Source organism: Ambystoma mexicanum, chromosome 7q (assembly GCF_040938575.1).
Source record: "Ambystoma mexicanum isolate Mex_15411 chromosome 7q, UKY_AmexF1_1, whole genome shotgun sequence".
Taxonomy (NCBI): Eukaryota; Metazoa; Chordata; class Amphibia; order Caudata; family Ambystomatidae; genus Ambystoma; species Ambystoma mexicanum.
The window spans coordinates 552,240,681-552,255,337 of record NC_090941.1 but is presented as its reverse complement, the minus strand read 5'-3'; the positions used below and the strand labels follow the sequence as shown (position 1 = coordinate 552,255,337).

The 14,657-nt window shown below is 45.1% G+C and overlaps 1 protein-coding gene across 3 annotated transcripts in view; it reads left to right on the top strand.

The window, feature by feature from the left end:
• DGKH (diacylglycerol kinase eta) overlaps nt 1–14,657 on the top strand; it is a 1,951,678-nt gene that overhangs the window by 1,882,507 nt on the left and 54,514 nt on the right. For 2 of the 3 annotated variants that reach the window (XM_069640476.1, XM_069640478.1), the window contains 2 exons: nt 10,252–10,360; nt 11,651–11,781. In XM_069640476.1, coding sequence (XP_069496577.1) covers nt 10,252–10,360; nt 11,651–11,781 — 240 coding nt within the window. The remainder of the gene's footprint in view (nt 1–10,251; nt 10,361–11,650; nt 11,782–14,657) is intronic. The other variant, XM_069640477.1, reaches the window with a different exon arrangement.

The following is a 14,657-nucleotide window of genomic DNA, read 5'->3' as shown; positions in this document are numbered from 1 at the left end:
GGGAGGACACAATCCATTCGAAGAACAAGTTACTTACCAACTGTAACGTTCTTTCGACTGGATGTTCCTCCCACGTATTCCTCATCGACCCTTCCATCCTACCCCAGAGTACAGTTTACGTTTTCTTACACTTTCCTCTCACGAAGAATGTATCAGTCATGGGCACGCCTGGGTGTTCCTCCTATATGTTTCATCGAAAAAACAGAACTGAAGCAACATGCGCGGCTCGAGCTATTTATACCATTGGTGACGTCGACAGAGTACGGAGTCCGTCGAGGGACAATCGACGCCACGACCTCGAGCCCACGCCCTCTGCCGAGACATTTTTTTTCCAAAGCAGCAAAGCTGGAGATAACAAATTATCACAAGATGAGGAATACGTGGGAGGAACATCCAGTCGAAAGAACGTTACAGTTGGTAAGTAACTTGTTCTTCTCTTTTGTAAAGGTTACTGTGTAACCAAAACAAATAAAAAAAAATAAATAACATTTACGTCTTTTTCCACCTGCAGTAGTTAGAAGGGCAGCAATCCACTGATCCAAGTCAACGCACCTCTGGCAAACTTAGAGTACGTTGCTCCATAGCAAGTTCCGCCCCAGCGATTCAGGAGTGCCTCCTGCTCCTAAGCTACTAAGGAGGTTTCTTGGGACCGGGCAATTGAGATTTTTTTCTGTTGTTAGTAGGATTTTACTTGGTTCCTGTAAAGGTAGGAGTTTAAGCCACGCACATTCCAGGTCAATATTCTAATTGTGGCCATGGTGTTGGTCCGAGTTGGTCGGCTCCAGCGGGCACCTGCGGGCCCTCCATTCTCTCGAAGCAGTCTTCACACTCAGCCCCAGCTCCTGCCAGGCAAGATGTTTTGAGAGGTTGGTGTCCAGTGCAAGAAGCGTTATGTCAGACAGTAAGTGACGGCTTTCATGTTGTTTGCCCATCATATTGATCATGTGTCCCTGTTAGCTGTAGAGTATGGATTGAACAAAAACATAAACTGAACAACACAACTTTGTAACAGTGCCCAACAAACCCACATTGTTTGGGCATTCTGGTATTTTCATGGCTTCGGGCAGCCTCTTTATACCAGTTGGCGGGACCAGCAAAAGGCTGGTACCTATTGTCAACTTGTGAGCGGGTGACTAAGGCCAACAGTGGGAAACTGGGTCTCGCCTCACTGGTCAAAGAAGGACATTGGAGGCAGCTTCTGGGTTGATGCTCAATGACCTTGTTTGGTGGAACCGGTCAAATAAATCAGGAGAGGCGTATTTGTAGTTTATGCCTCAGAGCAGCGGTATTTATGGCCTGCGCAGCTCCCGCTCCTTGAGTGGAGGCGTCCCTGTTTTGTTTGGTGCACAACTGCATTTTAATGTGGAAGGAGGTGGTAAAGCCCAGCAGATCCCATACACTGTCAGGGGACAGGGTCGCTTTTGTAGGCTAAGTCATTGTGCTCCATCCACATGTTGGCGGCTTCAGGGCTGCCTAGGAAATGTGATTTACCATTGTGGAGTATCTTCAGCCTATCAGGGTAAATTAGCATTTATTTAAGCCCTAGTTGCCTGAGCCTCGCCTTAATAGGTAAAAATGTATTCCTGGCCCTCTGGACAGTAGATGTGTAATCTGGGTATATTGCAATTTTGGAGTTATAATGAGATATCACACTCCGTCCCTGGAGACCCACAGGACTATCTCCCTGTCATGGAAGTTAAGGACCTTTGCTATAAACAGTCTGGCGTGGGATCCTGGGGGTGGAATCTTCTGGAGCGATTGGTGAGCCCTTTTGATTGCAAAGCCCTATGACAATTTTCCAGAGCCAACTTCTTGTTGTATCAAGTTTTCAATATATGATGTTGGGTCTGGGCCTTCGGCTCCCTCTGGCACGCCCAGCACGCGTACGTTGTTCCTGTGTGATCGGCCCTCGGCTTCATCGACACGCATCTCCAACATGGCATTCTGTCTCTCCAAATCTTTAACTCTCACCTCCAGATCCTTGGCGGCAGGGCCAGTCGCATTCACTGTGGTTTCAGCAGTCGTGATCCTCTCTTGACAGCTGCCTGATGTCTTGTTGGAGCAGTTGTACATTTACCTCATCTATTTTGTTCTCCAAAGAGGTTCGCAGGGAGGCAATTGCAGCCAGGATTTGATTGTCCTCCGAGTCATGGGTGGGAGCCTATGGTGTTGCCTGTTCGGTGTGTGCCTCTTGGGGGGCCTCTGCATGTTTGTTACGCCCTACAAACCAGTCCATAATGTTGGTTTTCCCTTTATGCTTCGAGGGCGACATCATTCGGAAATATTTGCAAGGGCAGTGCGTTGTAGGGGGAACCAGGTTGAATAGTTGGGAGAGAGTGGGGTTCAGCAGGCACCACCCTTCCTCTGTAGCGTGCTGGCTTGAGGTTCACTTAGGCAGGCAAAAGAAGACAGCAGTAGCAAGGTGAAAGAGGGGGCAGTGTGGGCAGATGGCCCACCTCAGTGCTTCACGCATGAATGAAGGATGTGCTAGTAGTAAAGCTGTAGATAATACAGTCCAAGAGGTGATTCTTCCAGGATTCCCCTGCTGAGTTAACAGGACGTGGCAACAACAATCTTAATTGCAGGTTTAAAGGCTGTGATGAGCACAAGATGTGGCTGTCTCAGATCTGGGCCCCGGGGACGGGTACACAGTCACAGCGATCGTACCTGAGGTGCTGGTCTCCCTTGTCAGGCACTGCTGTGGCTCGGCTCCATTCTCCCTCATGGTAGTCCCTCCTATGTAGTCATGCGGGTGGGGGCTCCATGTTATGCAGCGGCGTGCATCAGCGCGACATGCGCAGGGCTCGAGGCAAATTGGCAGGTCAAAGGGTCCGCTCTGTGTCACTGCTTCAGTTTAGTACCGCCCGGGCGGGGGGAGGTGGGGACATTTTTATCTGTCCTCTCGACACGTGTACGTGCACAGTCGCTACTCATGCCCCAGGTGTTTGACCGCCGGTTCCTCTTCTGAACAGGCTGGTCACTCGGCCCGCAGGGCGTCGGAGAAGCAGCTAACGTGTATGGCACAGTGTGTGTGCACCGGATAACTCGCTTCAGTTGCCCAGCCTCAAGGGGGCCGCCATCTTGATTAGAGGGACACCAAGTAACAAAGCAGGTTTCTCTGCTATTCTGGCTCCGATTCGCATTAGGCGAGGGTTGTTCAAATGAGCGCCGGCTTCCTCAGCTTAAAGGTATGCTTGTATTGTGAATTCGAATGGTTTATCGAACCACTTTCAGGATCTTGTCCGGATCGCAGTGGGAGCTCCAGGCAGCTACGACCTTACCGCATGAGCTCAGGCCACACCCCTCCAATGTGGGCCCTTGATAAGCGCTTTCTCTATTGGCAAAGACCATTATCAGTACAAAGTGCTCCTGTCCGGCCTTAGTTCAGCTCCCAGAGTGTTTATCAAACTGATGACCACGGTTGTGGCACATCTATCATTGAAAGGGCTTCATCTTTGCCCATATTTGGATGACCTGCTGTTCAGGGTGGGCTCTCCTACCCTGGTGACATCCAACCTACAATTCCTTCTGGATCCAATCTTGAGGGAAGGCTTTTCGGTCATTGTAAGGAAGTTGACCCTATCGCCTATGCATAAAATGGAGTTGATTGGGTTTTTCTGGGATTCCGCAGAGTGTACATGATGGAGGAAAATGAAAGGGACATATTAAAAATGATAGCCCTCTTTTCATCTATCAAAGCAATGCAGGCCTGGTGGTTCCAACGGCTTCTGGGGATCATGGGCAGGCAGATTGGCTAATTCAAACCAATAGGAAATAAGGAGGGAAGCTCTTTTCCCAAAGTTCTCTGAGGTAGGGACCCGCAAGTGGGTCTTTTTGCAACATAAACAAACATCATGTGTCGTTCTGTGCCTCCTAGAACAGTAAGGGCGTGGAATCTCGGGAGGATGCTCTGCCCGTACCCTGGAACAATTTGTTTTCTAATGTATTTCACCCCACTCATCTGAACCCCAGAGTTCTGCAGAAGTTCTACATATCCAGGAACTGCCAAAACCTGCTAGTTGCCCCCCACTGACCGATGAGACAGATTCTCTGGCTTACTGTTTATGGCACATGGACCACATCTCCATCGCCCCCTTTTACTGGAGCTATTTCACAAGCAGGGGCAGTGTAGTACATCCCTCCCCACAATCACTTTCTTGGGTGATCTGGCACCTGAAAATGTGACTTTTGGCCACATGGGCTTGTCAAAAGATAACCTGTGGGTCATGGCAGCCACAAGAATAGGCTCAACGGGAACTCAGTATGAAGGTAAATCGCTTAAATTCTGCCATTTGATGCTGGCCAGAGTCTGGTGTACTCTGCAATACAGGTTTCCTCCTGCAAAACATACCTTGCGGTTCTTGGAGTTTCTCTATCTAGCCAAGATAGGCTGATCTCCCTGTCTAACCCAGTCAAGCACAGCTTCTGGTTCTTTTTTATTTATTCTCTGCATCACGCATGCTCATTCCAGCATGGGATCTGAGCGTGGTTCTGGCAGCTCTTGTGCACAAACAATTTGTACCAATGGCATTGGCAAATCCCTTTTGCTCATATCTTGGAAATGGCACTACTGGTTGTCATTGTATCGGCATGCAGAACTAGAAGACCTCAGGCATTATCAGCTACAGATCCCTATACCTGCTTCCAAAGAGGCAAAGTGGTTCTTAAAACCGATCCTTCCTTCCTACTGAAGGTAATTTATGGGTTTCAGGTCAATCAAGAAATCCTACTATCAGTATTTTTTCTTGATCCTCAAACAGAATCAACAGATAAAATCCGACACTGTCTGGATTATTTGTAGGGCCTTGCATTTCGATCTTGCAAGGACTAGGCTTTATAGGTCCATCACATTCGGGGATCCAACGCGGGTAGACAGGCAGCTAAGACAATGAGTAGCTGTTGTATCATGTCCTGTGATACGCAGTGCTATGAATTGCAATGCAGAGTGTGCCCTGAGCGCCTCCCCATCAGCTTTCTGCAGACACTATGTCCTTGACAGCAGCTCCAGACCGGATCACAGTTCAGTCAGGCAGTACTTGGGAACATCTTCTTGACAGTTTAGGTTCTCCTCCCTTGGTAGAGTGATGCTTAGTACTCGCCCAGATGTTTGGAGGAAAGAGAATGGGATGTAGGTGTATGGAAATGTTACTCACAGTAGTAACTACTGTACTCCTAGTCGTAAGTTCCCTAACTACATCCTGGGGAAATCTAAAATGTAGCTAGTCTTCCCAGTGGCAAAGGAGCAAAGAGGGCATAGGCAAGGACGTTGCCACGCTCATTCGTGTGTGGCCACCTCAACATGTACATTTAAAGGGGAAGCATGCACTTTGCTGCCTAAGGCTCTGGTTCCGTCCCTGCCTAGTGGCAGACTCCCATAAGTATGGTGTATAGGAAGCGTATAACTAGGATTACAATAGTCCCTACGCTGAGTAACCTTTTCCTTTATAAATGGAGCACTAAAAGTCCCTGAATGCAAAGAAATATCTTGGCCAATCATCTCGTAAAAAATAATTGGGGTGTAGTGAAAAATCGAAAGGCTATTTATATTACAGAAAGAATTATAAATAATAATGTGGGGAGGCACAATAATAATGAGATAATTGGTAGGAACAAACTGAAAACTCCTGCAGCTGCTAGTTTCCTGGGTGAATGTTCCACCCTCTTGTGCACGAACACTCTGGTAATGACACATACTTAAGTGCGTTTGAATGCCCACATTGTTGACCGTGTATGCACTTGCAGGCATGATTACCCCTGTTGAAGGAACCTTGTTGAGTGATAATGAGATAGCAAAAGGCGAAAAAATAGACGGCACCTTATCTGTGTTTTTCCAACTTGGTATTTTGAGGTCAAAATAATGGCAATTAAAAGGCAGTTTCGGACACGAGCAATATGCCCAAATGTCTTTCTCAAGTACAGTACTCCACAGCAAGAGTCTTACTTTGTGATGCATATTGTTATGTAGGTTAAGTGGTTGCTAAATTAACTCAGTCATAAGTCTTTCATAATTCTGTCTTGGGACTTGAACTTGGTGTTGACTTTTTCAATGGGGACTCCTTTGAGCCTAGGCTGTAGTGTCCTTTGAGTGTTTTTACCTTGAAGATAAATGTTCTGAACTCCATCAGTTTGGCTCTTTTTTAGTGTTTTTTTAAGAAGAAGGTGACTATGAAAGCGTAGCACTCCTTTCTTCCCCAAATGATCTCTGAATACGATCCCTCTAAAGAAGTCATGCCCTGTGCTATTTCCTCTTCAAGAGCTTTCAAAGACTGAGGAAAGGCTCTCGTGTCTTAAAGGCATGGTCTAGTAAAAAATGTTATTTAAAACATAAATAGGCAACATAAAAAAAAAAACTAGCATTCTCTTTTATAAAACTTCCTATGTAAAATTTTGAGCTATTCAAGCTCAAAATTCGCAAAAGCAAGCACATGGGCGCATCCATTTTGTGAAATGGATGCCCTCCTGTGTTGGCATTTGCTTTTGCGGCACTAATGAAGGAAAAGCCAGCCAGCTGTAGTAAACAAAAGCTACCGCTTGGTGGCTTTCCCTTCATTAGTGCTGTATGCGGAGGACGGGGACCGGAGACCAGAGCAGGAAAGCTGCAGCTGAATCTCGGTAAGTGCTATTTATTTTTTTTTTAAAATAAGCACTAGCTGCGTTTTTTTTTTTTTAAGTTTTCCGGGCTGGAGGAGCCCGGAAAACTTAGAAATAAAACCGCAGCTTTAAAAACGTTGTATTTATGTTTGCGGTCGCTTTTGAAGCGACCGCAAACATAAATACAACGTTATTGTGTTGGAAAACACTGCGTTTTTTTTTTCCAAGTTTCTCAGGCTCCTCCGGCTCGGAGGAGCCTGAGAAACTCGGAAAGAAAAACCGCAGCGTTTTCCAACAGAACCGCGCCCGAGAGCTCCAAATGGGAAAGCAGATTCAGGCAGAAACAGCGCAGCATTGCGGATAACGACCGCGTTGTTTCTGCCTGAATCTGCTTTCCCATTTGGGGCTCTCGGGCTCCCCAGAGCCCGAGAGCCCCAAATGGGAAAGCAGATTCAGGCAGAAACAACGCAGCATTTAGCATTTCCCATTTGGGGCTCTCCGAGAGCCCCAAATGGGAAATCAGCTGTAGGCAGAAACACTACGCGGCATGTAAACACAACCGCGTTGTGTTTCTGCCTGCTGTGGCTTTCACTTTGGGTCTCCGGTGCTTCACAAAATGGATGCGCCCATGTGCTTGCTTTTGCGAATTTTGAGCTTGAATAGCTCAACATTTTACATAGGAAGTTTTAAATAAGAGAATGCTAGTATTTTTTTTTTATGTTGCCTATCTATTTTTTAAATAAAATGTTTTACTAGACCATGCCTTTAAGCCTGTGTTCAATGATTCCATTACCATAAATTACATATGAGATTTCATTATGGGCGGAATAGATATATGTAGAGTATGTGGAGGGATGGGAACGTTTTGGGAAGGTGGTTGGCAGAGAGCTGTGATGAGGAGTATGAGTGGGAAATGGGGTACCCTGCCATTAAAAGAAAAACAGAAAAGATCCACAATGGCATCTACCATGAAGTAACGTACCACTTTGTAATATGTGGGCATCAAATCATGTAGAACCCTAACCCTAGGAGAACGCTTGGGTTTCTCGGTCCAAAGAGTTCACAGTTGATAACTAGTTATTTCTGTGTCACCTTATGACCCTTAAAGCTTCCTGAAGCTTTGTCTGCACTCAATAAATACCTGAATAATAATAATTTGTGGGATTTGCTGAGTAAGGCTAGTATCCAGCACACTTTCTTTGTGTATTGTCATGCATTCAAACACGCAGTGAACTGGCTAGCAAGGAGGATACTGAAGACATCTGGGCCAATATGCTGGATTTAGGCTGGTCTGCTATTTTGTCATATTTGCATACCTTTGCCAAGCATTACTGGCTGGAAACCTTTGGCTGTGGAAGTTGAGGTTTTTGAGGTTTATTTTCCAGCACAACATAGTCTAAGACTAAATTCCTCACAAATCGTTTGACCACAGCACTTATATTTACTACTGATTTGGTAGTCTTTCAAAAATGAGCAATCTGTTGGAGATGGGTATCCATCAGGAAAACAAATTACTTACCTTCTGCAATCTTCATCTCACTGATTCTTCATCCCCGTAGACCTCATTTACTTTCCCATTGTATACGTGTAGACTTCCTGGTTTGTGTTTTTTTGCCAGTTCTACTGTTTCTTTTACCATCTGTGGCGGGTTGGATATTGGGTGAAAATGAGGTACTGGGACACGTGTGAATCTGTATATGTACTAGGTACGTCTATCAGGCTGTAGCAGTGCCCATGACAATGTGACGGAGCCAGACAAGGAGTGGCACATGTTGCCCCTCGTGACTCTTTAAAGATTTTCATGTTCCTATTCTGTGCCACTCTGCAGTTAGAGCTATTTGAACAATAAGGATTCTGTGGGAGAATGGTCGTATCCGTAAAAAAGAATATTACCGAAAGGAAGTCATTAGTTAATGTACGGATGCTAGGTGCTGCACCCGCATAGATCTGGGAATGGACACTTTTGGCGGCACCTTATAATGCTTATCCCGTCCATTGCGGTAGAAAATATATAATGGTAATCTATACTTTGCAATTGTAAGTCAGCCACTGAATCTCATAATGATATATGCCGTTGTCCTTGATACTGCACTTGAAAAGGCCTGATGTTAGGCTATTATGGATCATATAGAGTAAAACTATAAGGTTAGACTTTGTATTGCGCTAGAAAATCCTATGACTCTAGATCCTATGGCAGCCTGGCTTCCACGCTTAGATAACGGTATAAGATAGCCGGACTATTCACGCTTAGGGTAGTCTGCCTATAGTAACTAAAATTAACATATGAGGGTAGCTTGTCTTCTTCACACGGAAGTTCGAATTACACATCAAGATCAAAGTTAAGCTCCGCCTTAGCTTAAGGTATGTATAAACACACCACTTCGGTGGAAAACCGCCGCAGGCACGGCTATCCATCCATCCATCCTCCCACTTTAGAATGCAATTTCGACTACCGCAAATTCGGTCTAGCTGGACTCGTAACGGATTTGCCTTTACACCCGACTTGCCTCAACATCTCTGCCACTAGAATACAGCCACAACCTACAACAATTTTCGGTCTAGCACGGTACACATCGTTTCTCCTGCACTAGCACTCAGTCGTGACCTCCCTCAGCACTCCTCCACATGCCTGACCTCTTGGGTTGCGTACTGGAGCCTAGGAAGCCTACCTAATTCCTAATCTTGGCCAAATGCACACACTCACTTTAAGCCTTTTACTGAGCATTTTCCCCTAACTGGACTTCGGTCCAGAGGGCGTTCCTACCACAAAGCGCGTTGAGCCAATCCAAATGGTAAAAAATGCTATGAAATGACAACTCCAATACAATACAATACAATATAATACATGCTTTATGAAGAGGTGCCTGTACAGTTCTACGACGTAAAGAAAGCTTGCCAAATAAGGAAAATGTGCCCTTTAAAAAGTATCAGTTGGTATTTTCTGCAGTGCAATTCGAAGAAACTTTTAATAGCTCTTACCATACGTAAATTAAAAGAAACTGAGTAAAACACGTTTTGTAGCAACATTAATTTTTTTTGTGTTTTGCGAACACGTGCCTCTCATGTCAATTAGCAAAATGGATACATTTTAACCTATCTGTAAAATGTGGGTTTTAAAAACAAGCATGACATTTATTATACATTTGTAATTAGGAACCTGTTTTATTTGGCCAAGTAAGCATTACTACACTGCACAACCTTAAAGTGGACAGACCGAGCAGAATACTTATGTGCGAAGAACGTTCTCAGGACATTTTTTTGTCAGATTTTACTTCATTTACAACTTTGTGTAAAATGTATTTTGCGGTTCCCCCATATTTAAAGCCTTTTGCTATCTGGTGATCGTTCAGTGTCCTTTTGCATTTTAAAAGATCCACTTGAAGAAAAAATATTTCTTATTAGGCCAATTATGTTAATGAAGGCAACAGAAAGCCAGGAGACACAGTATTAACATGACCTCCAGGCCTACTTGTTAGAACATTATTCACCTGGAAGAAGTTAGGTAGGTAGGAATACATATGTCACTGGCTTTTAAAGGCCCAGACTTACTGTGCAGGGCCAATTGCACTGTTCCTATATTTGTATGCTAAGTCACCTTTTGAATTGAGCTTATTTTGCCATGTTAACTTTTTTATTTGTTTCTTTCACCACCCTGAACAGGACCCTCCTCTGGAATATGCAAAAAGAAACAGCAGAAGCACAGTGTTTCGAATAGTGCCAAAGTTTAAAAAGGAAAAAGTCCAACGGCATAAGACCAGTCCTCCGCCTGGTATGTGTTTGGTACTGCAACAGACCTTGTGCTATATGTCACTCAGGTTAATGTGAACTCATGTATTTACTTAGAGCAGCCAGTTGACTGATTTTCAGTGCAACTGTTCGAAGCAGCGAGGGTTGTCTGAAAGTGGTTTTATGAATTCAACCATTGACTTAAATATTTGTGTTTGTTTTCCGATTTTAGAACTTCGCTGGTGAATATAGCCTTGTCTTAAATTGTTTTTTCTGCACCCTGTGCTGCTCAAGCTTTATTTTAAAGGTCTTAACGGTTGTTTCTTCCACTCCTGTTTCCCTGCACTTCTGTGCACTAAAATATTGTGATATACAAAGAGCCCTACCTAATTTTAGCATCCTATCATAAACCTTAAAAAGTTATTGATCCTCCGATTTCCTCAGTCCCATCCTTGTCCCTGCCCTCTATTTCTAAACATCACAGGTTATATAATCTGCTCAAACCAACATGTGGGACTTGGTGGTTCTTGCAGATGAAGTGTAACAAATGACTTTTTAAAACGGTTGTGAATCACAATGCATGCTCTTCCAATGGGAGAGTGAGATCAGAGTAAACCATACAAATATGCAAGACAACCGAGGCATAGTAACTGGCAGGGTGAAAAGAAAAAGTGGGTTCTTAAATTCACAAAACATGTAAAATATTAATAAATGTGGAACATAATTAGTCCTGTCGTTTTTGCAACGCTCGTATGTGGTACTTGTACAGGAAGCAGTATGTGGCACTGGGTTATTGTACTGCAACATATGCTTCTGTCATTTTGAGCACCCTGGATAAGAGGAGTGTATATAATGTATGCATTTAAGTGTTCGTAATACCAAAGATGGTGCCATTATCAAAATACAACTAAATTATGCGACATATTTTACCTACAAAAAATATTTTTTAACTTCTATCTTGTTGAAGGTAGACTAGTAAACTAGAAAACACATTAAACCTTACCTCACTGATCCTTATATGCCAAAGTATAATTAGTTAATGTATGTGAGGTTTCAATATCTTTATAGAGGAAAATGGCTTAAAAAGCTGAAAGCATGGCTGCAAAGCAATGAACCCTGTCCTTTGTGTAGATACAGTAGCTTGTTTATGATTAACGCTCACCTGTAACCTGCATGAACAATACAACTGGTAGTTTTGTGTAGTTTACACCTCCACCCTACCCCTTGCTAGCACTGCATTTCTACTCTGTTTTCCACTCTTTGGCCTGACCTTTGCTTGTTATGCATTTGAGCATGTACAAATTTAAGGGGGTTTTGCTCTTAACTTTGTTAGTTCAAAAGTGGGGCACAGATGAAGTTGCTGCTTGGCTGGATCTGCTCAGTTTGGGAGAGTACAAAGACATCTTCATCCGCCATGACATCCGCGGCTCTGAGCTATTACACCTGGAAAGGCGAGATCTTAAGGTATTTCCTTTTGTTGCTTCTTTCTTCTACTCTTTGGGACTTTTCTTAAATTACATTAAAACACCTTTTCCTGTCTTCCCTTTACCTCACCTTTCTGTTATGTGCTTGTAGCTTGGCTTCTGGTGTTAAACCTGCAGTAAACTAACTTGCACTGTCCTGTGATCTGCACCCCTTGTGTGTTCTTACACTGTACTTGCAGCCTAGAATATCAGCAGTACTGGACATTTCCTTCTGTGAAGTATGCTTAATTATCATTGGATATAACCTAGTGAGTTGGATACATCAAAGCCTTTAATTCCTGCACCCATGCATTATTTTGATATCCAAAAACAAAATTTGAAATGTACATCAGTTTACTAAACAGGATCCGTGTGGAAGGTGGCAATCAGATAAATGACATGCATTTAGAGATATGTTAAACACATAGATGGCTTACTGTATCTGGGAGCAAAGATCTTAAAAGTCAGCCTTTTCCTACAATTAAAAATAAGTAAACGTGTACAACGTGTTTGTGAGCAGACCTTTTGTTTTACGTATTTTATTTCCTACATTTACTCCAGTGACGATAACCATGATTGGATGATTCTGCATCAATTGCCTTCACAATTTTGAAGTTGGAGCGCCTTTTACAGTTTATTGAAGGCCTTGTTTAATAAACTTATATCATGACGTGCCCTCCCCATGTCCGTTGTTTACAAATTTCTTTAGTTCTGGGGTGAGATAATATGCAATAGATTGCTTTTCTCCCGCAGATTCCTCATCATTTTGATATCCCCTTCCAGCTTCAGCTGCTTGGAAAAATAGGTTGACAGCGGGCGTAGTGGACCTCAACTCGCCAGTCTATTCACCTTGGTGCTTGATTGTCGGCTCTGGACATGACGTTGGGCATCGTATATATGCTGCATCACTACAACCCGTACCTCAGTTACTTTTTTCTGCACGGTTAGCATGCTGCTCTTGAACGCTAGCGATTTTCACTCAATGTTTTTGACTAACATTCTGTCATCGCGAGCTGCCAAGTCTGCGCGTCGGATTTCAGGCTTCAATTGCTGATCCGATTGTGACTTCAAGATGTCGGTGACCGACCTGCATAACATCTTTGTGTGGTGCCTCAGCACGGGTCACGACACTGAGGGGTGCGCATCCTGTGGCCAAAATTACCCTGATGTCCCTTCGAGAGCAGGCATCCAAGCTCGCGTTGGGCCGACCGACTTCCAAGTCACCAGCACGTTCAACCATTCGGTCTTCGGAGGCTGAAATGGAGGGTCCCACACCTGAGAAAGAGGGTGGGCATCGGCGCAAGGCAAAGAAGAGATCTCACTCTCTCGGCCACTCGTCCTCGCATAAAAATAAAAGGTGAAACCGACATGACTCTGAGTCCTCATCAGAGCGCGGCAAGTCGTCAGCAGGGCCAACGTCCATGCAGGAAGGGAGGACTTTAAGTTCCAGATGTTGCCCAAAAAGCAGGCCTTGATAGCTCCAGTGGCACCCAGTCATTCTGGCCCCAGGGTAGCACCGATTCAGACACCATCAGCATCTGGGGAGACTTCGGGCTCGGCGCCTGAGGAAATCTGGCCGGTCTCCGATGCCGGATCCTTCCTGCGTTTCTCAGACCCTGATCGTTCTCAAAGCACCAACGGCGTCCAGAACATTTTAAGCGCCGATAGCCATTCCTTAGACAACAACGGACAAGCCCTCGATGCCGACCATCTACAATGGTCTTTCGAACCGTTATCTCAATCCGATTTCTTCGGGTAGATGGCACACATTTATGGCACCGACTACAGAGGCCAGGATGATTTCGACCACATTCATTTGGGGCTGGCAGGGCAGACTATTTTGCTGACCAGACAGACCTCATTGACTTGGCAGAGGGACTGCATGACGCCAGTGTGCTAGACACTTCCCTGGGTATTGAATTACAGCAGGCCGACCCATATGCACATACTCAGGTGAGGTTTAGGGCCCTCATAGACAGGGTAGTTGACACCTTGGGGCTGAATATCCCTGCTGTACCTGTCCAGGGCTATGAGCTCATGGACATTCTGGACGAGGGTCCCACTACAGAGAGAAATATGCCATTCACTCCGGTTATAGTCGACCCAGTCACCTCCTTATGGCACCAGTCCTGCTGCATTCCCATGGTTAATTCCAACCTGATGAGCAAGTATATGCCGGCAAGAGGAGACCCTCTTTTTCTCTCGTCTCACCCCACACCAGAGGGTTTAGTTATTCAGCCGACCACGGTGTCCACCAGGGTGGCTTCTTCCATGTCCAATTTGCCTGCTGACATGGAGGGTAAGAAAGAGGATGCTCTAGTTGTGAGAAACCTGAGGGTATCCTCACTCCTAAACCCCTTGGATCCTCTACGCAGGTGGCCAGGGAAAGGCCATCACTATTGGATCCCGACCCTGGGGACGGAGAAGCGAGGGAGGATCACCTGGGAAAGCCCTTCCCCGACTTTCATGGGCTGTTATAAGCCAGTTCCCCTCATTTCTCCACAATTGACACTTGACAGTACTGGGACGAAGAAAAGGCAACAAAGAGCAATAAAGACTTTGCTCTTTTACCACTCTGGCACTGGGATGAGAAAGATGGCCTGCTAAGATCTGTGAAGGCCATGCATGTCATTTTGTAGTCAGATATGGCTAATTGTGCATTGACACCTGCAGCCTATCAAGGGGCTACAGGTGTATGAAAGGAGACCTGCCAATTGGAAAAGAGAGCGACAGAAGTGACCAGAGAAGCAGCAAGGAGGCCGGTGCAAGCAGCTGGAGCAGGACGCCAAGCTGCTGTGGACTACGGAGAGAGGCGGTCCAGGGAAATGTGGCATGGGAAAAGGGACTCCCTGGAGCTGGCTGAACAAGGTGAGGGGA